The following is a 6681-nucleotide window of genomic DNA, read 5'->3' on the forward strand; positions in this document are numbered from 1 at the left end:
GTTCAATTCCACAAATATTTCTTAAGCACCTACTTTGTGGTAGACCGTGTAGGGGGACACAATTATCAAGATGAGTGATGCGTGATCCCTGCCCTTGAGACCCAAGCTCTATGCACTCTGCCTCATTTGTGGACCGTGGGTTTGGAAATAAAACTGTTGTGTCCACATTATTCCCCTGATGTGTGCTCAGACACAGTCTTTAAGAAAGAGCAGTAGGAGGCCATGGTGAAGAACATAGGCTGCAGAGCCAGACTGCTCGGGTTCAGATCCTGACTCCACCATTTACTGGCTAGATGACTTCACACTTCACCACTCTGTGTCTGCTCTCTCTCTTTAGCATGGGGATCATGTTATTCTCCCGTAGAGTTATTACAAAGATTAAGGAGTTAAGATATATATAAAGTTCTCAGAACAGTGTCTGGCACCTAGTAAGCATTATGTAAGTGGTTTTTTTTAAAGCTATTTTAGAAAATGTTCTGACATTGTCAAGAGCATTTTGGGAGAAAGAAGAAAGGGGGACTTGGCTTCACTTCCCAAAATCATTTCTGGATTTGTTCAGTTGTTAGGCTGAAGCAGGTCTAAATAGGATACGTGTATTATTCACATACCTGTTTCCTAAATGTAAACCTTCAGCTTCATTCACAAGAGGGGTCAGTTAGCAATCTGGGTGTTTGTCACTGCATTAGCTGACTCCTGTGAGCCGTGAGAGCAGAAATAGTGACAGCTTTGTACACTGGCTTACTGTCCCCAGCACAGGGCAAAGTGCCTGAGCATATTAGCCTCCCAATAAATACCTGTTGAATCAGGAAGTGAATGAAAATGAATGTTTGGACAGACCAACAGGTCATATCTGCACTTCACTTTCTGGCAGGTGTCTTTGGAATAAAATGTGCTTCTCTGGACCCCACGTTTCTGCTATACTCAGCCAGCTGGAGACCCAAGTCCTCTCCTTGTCTTACTTCTTCCCCCCCGCCGGATAAAAAGAGAGAGATTGTTGAAGCACTGCTATTTTTTTAAAACCCGTTTTTAACCAACCACCCTGGAGCCACAGGTCCACAAGAGTGCCCTGCTTCTTAAATGTTACCTCTAGGAGGCTGCAGTGGGCAGTTCCTTTTTTCAAAGTATAGGTTCTGATCTGTGTGACTATTCAGTGTTTACAAGTAGGTATCCTTTGAGGATGAATTTGATTTTTTTTTTAAGTGGTCAAAAACAATTTGGAACCAAATCTGTTGAACAAGGTTTGTGATTAATCTTAAACTAGTGCCATTTTTGCTTAAATATGAAGTACGGTGACAAAAACTTGGGACTGACCTCTCTGTGAAAGGAACTGAATCAAAGAGAGGTTCTGGTGTGAACTGCAGACTTCTAAGCCTGTTTCCTTTTGTTATTAAATGCTACTATTACTGCTAGGATTAAATATACAGCTGCCTAAGATGATCCCTGTAATCATTTATAATGTTGGGTAAGTATAGAGTGTTCAGAACATAGTTTTTAAAAATCAGTTTCTGGGGTAAGAATGTGTTGCAAGCCAACGTGTTAAATGAGTATCAAGAAATGTTGCTGTTACCTAAAATCAAAAAGCCTGATGACTTCTTCGGAAAATGTATTTCCAAGTAGTTCTTTGTCCATCCAACTGATGAAAGTTGTGCCAAAGGAACCATTCCCATCTAGATATCGTATTGACCAGATAGAGACATGTTGACTACCAAGTGCGTAGAACAGAAGGTAAGCAGGGTTGGGACAGTTTACTGGATTAGAAGAACAGATGCAATGCTGGAGATGAAAAGAGTACCTCAACCTCAGGGAGCTAGGGGTGTGGGCCCAGACTGTACCCACATGCGTCAGTCCCAAAGGCAGGGGACGGCCCAAGCAGAGGCAGGAGACCACTCCATCTCAGAATCACAATTTAGATCCAACTTAGAAGCCTTGGGCACAGCTCCCAGGCAGAAGTGGCTCTCCCAGCTAGATTTTTGTTACTTCCAGTTGAAGGTTCCCCCCCAGTCGTTAGAATCTAACAGGCTGAACAATATGTCACCCATCTGCAGCTGTTGAGAAAGACATCTGCATTCACATTTTTAATTCCCCATATGGATTCATTCCTGTTACTCAGTCCTTCCACTTTCAGAGATTGTTGAGAATTGGAGTGATATGAGCGGGGAAACTGTCAAACAGGAAGATACTAGAGAGTCTAGAGGATTCTAGGAAGGCACTGGACAATCCAGAGCAGCACTATCCAATAGAACTGTCTGCAGTGGTGTAAATGTTCTGTGTCTGTGTTGCCCAATACACGTGTAGCTGTTGAGCACTTTGGTGTGACTAGTGTGGCTGAGGGTGTGAATTTTTAATTTTATTTCATTTCAATTTAAGTTTCAGTCGGCTCACGTGGCCAGTAGTCACCATACTGGACACTGAAGGTCTTGAGGACTCTAGCTATTTCAGAAGTGCAAACAAGTGTCCCGGAGTTGTTGGTGCGATGGCCAGAGACCAGAACTCCCCATGCTGAAAGGCCAACCATCACAGTGGGCCCTGAGTTCAGTTCGGATGACTGCCAGAGCTGTGTCCCATATTCCTCTCCTCTTAGGTGGTCCCAGTCCAGACTCTCTAAGTGAGATGTCTGGCTTGCAAGGGTATGGTTCAACTTTCTCCGGTTCTCTCTCTTCCCCAGAGCAGTATGCTGTCCAGGAGCTGACCAAGGCCGCGATGAGTGGCGTGGGCATTGACGGGGAAGTGCTCTCGTATTTGGAATTGGCCCAGGTTTGTAACAATTTGCCTTTCACCTTTTAAGTGTGTTCAACCAGTTCATTTAATGCTGATCAAACATTCCGCTGTTGCATCTGTCTAAATAAAGATGTCACCACTGAGTCACAGAGGGCCCTGTGTACACTGAGAAGATCTGAGAGTTTCACGTTTCATGCACCATTCCCCCTGCTGGGCTTCGTTTGAGAAAACAACACGGACCCTACCCCACGCCAGCCCCATTGTCCCCCGAGGCACCAGCTTCACATGTGGGAGAACAAGTTGGGGCATGATAGGGGAAGGTTCTGTCTCTCCTTGTTTGAATTCTTGGACACATATTGGCCAAGATCAGACGGTTTCTCGAACTCCATGAAGCGCGGTAATGCCCCACATCTCACTGCAGCTTTCCTGGGGTTTTCCAGAATCAGTATTTGTTAATATCAGTATTGTGATTCCATAATCCCCGTACACACTTGCAACTCTTCCAGAGAGGCCCCGAGATCCGGCTTCAGCTTTGTCCCGAATGACTTACACAAGGCACAAACCTAAACTCTGCCTCTGTTTCCTTATCTGTAAGGAATGGGGTTGATAATTCACATCCTATCAACCTTACAGATTATTTTGAGAATCAAATGGGAGAGAATGTTCAAGAACGGGCAGTGAAGAGTAGAACCCTGTGGCATGTGTGGGATGCTTCGTCCCTGGCATAGACTGACTGACACTGAGTTTACACTCTGAAGGAACGAAGAAGACATTCTTAGGTCCTTTCTTCAGCCAATTGGGTTCAGTTTTCTTTGTTCCCTCTCTGTTAGGGCCGAGGTTTACCAAGCCTTAGGTCAGGTGATTTGAATAGCTCTTTCTCAATCAAGGGAGAGGAGGCGGTTTCAGGGAGAGGAGGGAGGCAAGTAGCAGGTCAAGTTGCACAGGAACGGTTCACATTCAAAAGGGGAAAAGGCAGAATCAGACTTTACAGCAACCTCCTGGTTTGGACTTATGCAACGAGTGTTTGTGGTTTTCTCCCCACACATCCAGCACCGCCCTAGACAAAAGGACACGTGGATATAAATGGCAGATTCTCTGCCCTCGGGGCAATCATAGACAGTGAGAGAAATAGACAGAAGCCCACGTTATTAAAATCCAGCGTGAAAAATAGCCTAATAGAGGTTACAGTGAAAACGCAGAACGGTCATCTGTTGCAGTAGGATCAGCAAGGTCCCATCAAAATGGGTTGTCCACACTTGGAGTTTGAGGTCTCTCGAAATAGGTCCAGGGCACAGTTTATGACTTGTGCTCTCTCTAGTAAGTACTCCTCCTGGAGAAAAATGTAACGGCCCAGCACTGCATGTAGAGCCAGTCTACTTGAGGTAGTGATTTGCAGTTGTGTCTGTTTACTCTGGGTCCCTGCCCTGACAAGCCTCGGCAGGAAGAGTTTAGGCTGGAGCCTCCCATACCGTAGCTCACTCATGAGACCCTCGCCTAGTGGCATGCTGGGTTTATTTAACCATCAGTGTGCAGACAGGTGGCACCCGATCTGTTGCATTTTCCAATGTCCAGGGTATAAACACCCCCACCTGACCAATTTTAACAACGTGAAATTGCTGACCTCGGAGTAGGGAAGAAATGTGCACCGTTGACGCTCTTGGGCAGGTCCAAGCCAACTCCAGGACCCCGGTACCCGAGTCTTACTTTCAGAAAGAAATCTGATCTCAAGAGAAGTTGGAAGCACCAGCAAAAATGGTCTATAATGTTGGGTTTGCAACTCTCAAGAGTTTCTTGAGTTATTTTCTGGGGACGTCGGCTTTTATACGGGCCCTCGTTCATGGCAGAGATGTGGGCCCCCAAGGGAGCACCCTGTAGGGTTTCAGGGTTTCGCCTGATCAAAGACACCTCAAGACCCACAAACTGAATGGATAGCTGAGGACACGGACAAAGTGTGGGGTGGGGGGAGACTTGCCAAACTTGGGTAGGAATGGGGAGGTGACTGTGGCATTTTGAGCACCAAGTCTGTTTTGGTCACAGCTACTTCAGCTGCTCCATCCCCCCGAGCATCTGCTCAGAAAGGAGACGCTGTGGAGTGTCGGGTCCCTGCCACCCTGCCCACACCGCCCGCTCTTCTTATGTAACCAAAGGACAGGTACAGGACAGTCACACATTCCTCAGTCTCCTCTTTCAGATCTTTGGCCCCAGCGAGGCGAGCTCTGACCTGCGACACGGAGTGCTCTGTGGCTGAGGCTTCCTTAACCAGAGTCCATGTCACTGCTCTGCTGCCGGCTGGCACCTTCCAGAGGCCACAGTCATGAGTCACTAGCGGGCCAGTGGCGGGGGAGACTGGGTGGCGGGGGGTGCTTTCAGTTCCTGATCTGATACCGGTGATTATTTTTGGTGCACCTGTCACAGGGGTAAGGAAGGGGTGTGCCAAGCGCTATATTGGGCTGGCGTCGGCACCGTAGCCAAAGTCAAAACACTATAGTCAAAACAAGAGGTTTACCGAATCAGTCACGCGGGCCCCTTATCTCTGTCACCCCTATGGTGGCTGACGATTTCTCTGTGGCCCCACTTTAGAAAGTAGAGTCTGACACCCTTTTTGGTCACTTCCCTGTAGTTCCACAATGCCCACCAGTTGGCCGCCTGGTGTTTGCACCACATCTGCACCAACTACAACAGCGTGTGTTCCAAGTTCCGCAAGGAGATCAAATCGAAATCCGCAGGTGAGAACACAGGTTCCCATTGGTCCGGTTCTCATCGCCTCTGACTGCATTGTTGACCCTCTGTGCCCTTGAGCACAGGCCCCAGGCAGCTCCAGGAGAAGTCCTTGTGATTGGCTGGCGGTCACATGCCATGACACAACACAAGGAATTGTGGGGCAGGAATCCTCTTTGAAGAACTTCATGCTTGGGAGATTTGCGTGGAGCGGGGTCCGGGGTTCCCTGCCGCAGAGCATGCAAAGGGGGTGGGCTCACCCTTGTCTAGGGAGGCATGCCGAGGAGCAAGCTTCCGCTCGGAAACCAGGTGGTCCTGGGTTCAGGTTCTCCGTGCCCAGCTACTTCAGGCAAGTGATTCTAACTCTCGAAACCTGAGTGTCCCAATCTGCAAATGGTCGTACCGCTGATCCCTAATCCCCACACACCGGGTTGTTGGGAGGATGTAGAAGGGAGCATACACGAGAAGCACGGGGCACAAAACCTAGAATATAGAAGCCCTCGACGAACACAGCAGGTCTCATCATCTGCACCTTTCCTTCACCAGACAACCAGGAATATTTTGAGCGGCACCGCTGGCCCCCCGTGTGGTATCTGAAGGAAGAAGACCACTACCAGCGTGTGAAAAGGGAACGCGAGAAGGAAGATATTGCACTAAATAAACATCACTCAAGACGAAAGTGGTGCTTCTGGAATTCATCTCCAGCAGTTGCCTGAGGGGGAAGAGACAAAAATCAGTCATCTGACACACCACTTTTAAAAGCACTACTGTAAAATTAGTCTTATTATTAGAGATAAGTCGTAGTTCAGGTTTCAGGCACTGATCTTCCTCCACTGTTGTGCATTTATCTTTGTCGGGATCAAAGCACAAGCTCCCCATCCATGAGCCTGGACAAAAAAGGGAAGTCAATGCTCACTGCATTCCTTAAACTTATATGTATATTTTTTGTTAGAAGGCTTAATAAACTTTAGTCCGTTACTTCGTTTCTTTTTATACCAAGGAAAAAAAAAATCCAGCTTTCATGTTTCAAAGTCCAAATTGGAAAATATTTTTATATGGTCTCTTGTATTTTGTTGAAATGAAAATACTATGTATTACTTTATTTTACAGGCCACAAATTAACCATGAAGTCGCCCTGTGATTCTCTTGGCCCACATGACCACCAGGCATTATTGCATAATTAGAGGGTTATCCTCTGGTTGTGAAGTACAGGGTTGGAATGAAATTCCCCCAAGTGCAAGTTAG

The 6681-nt window shown here is 47.0% G+C and overlaps 1 protein-coding gene across 9 annotated transcripts in view; it reads left to right on the top strand.

Moving 5' to 3' along the window:
- The window catches only part of RHOBTB1 (Rho related BTB domain containing 1), a 117965-nt gene extending 111551 nt beyond the window's left edge, over window positions 1-6414 (top strand). For all 9 annotated transcript variants that reach the window (XM_025850275.2, XM_073886183.1, XM_025850277.2 and 6 more), the window contains 3 exons: window positions 2666-2754; window positions 5339-5444; window positions 5983-6414. In XM_025850275.2, coding sequence (XP_025706060.1) covers window positions 2666-2754; window positions 5339-5444; window positions 5983-6152 — 365 coding nt within the window. In that variant the 3' untranslated portion in view covers window positions 6153-6414. The remainder of the gene's footprint in view (window positions 1-2665; window positions 2755-5338; window positions 5445-5982) is intronic.
- The last annotated feature ends 267 nt before the right edge of the window (window positions 6415-6681 follow it).

This window comes from Callorhinus ursinus, unplaced genomic scaffold (genome assembly GCF_003265705.2).
Source record: "Callorhinus ursinus isolate GAN/ISIS: 27379988/994484 unplaced genomic scaffold, GSC_fseal_2.0 scaffold69, whole genome shotgun sequence".
In the NCBI taxonomy this organism is placed as follows: domain Eukaryota; kingdom Metazoa; phylum Chordata; class Mammalia; order Carnivora; family Otariidae; genus Callorhinus; species Callorhinus ursinus.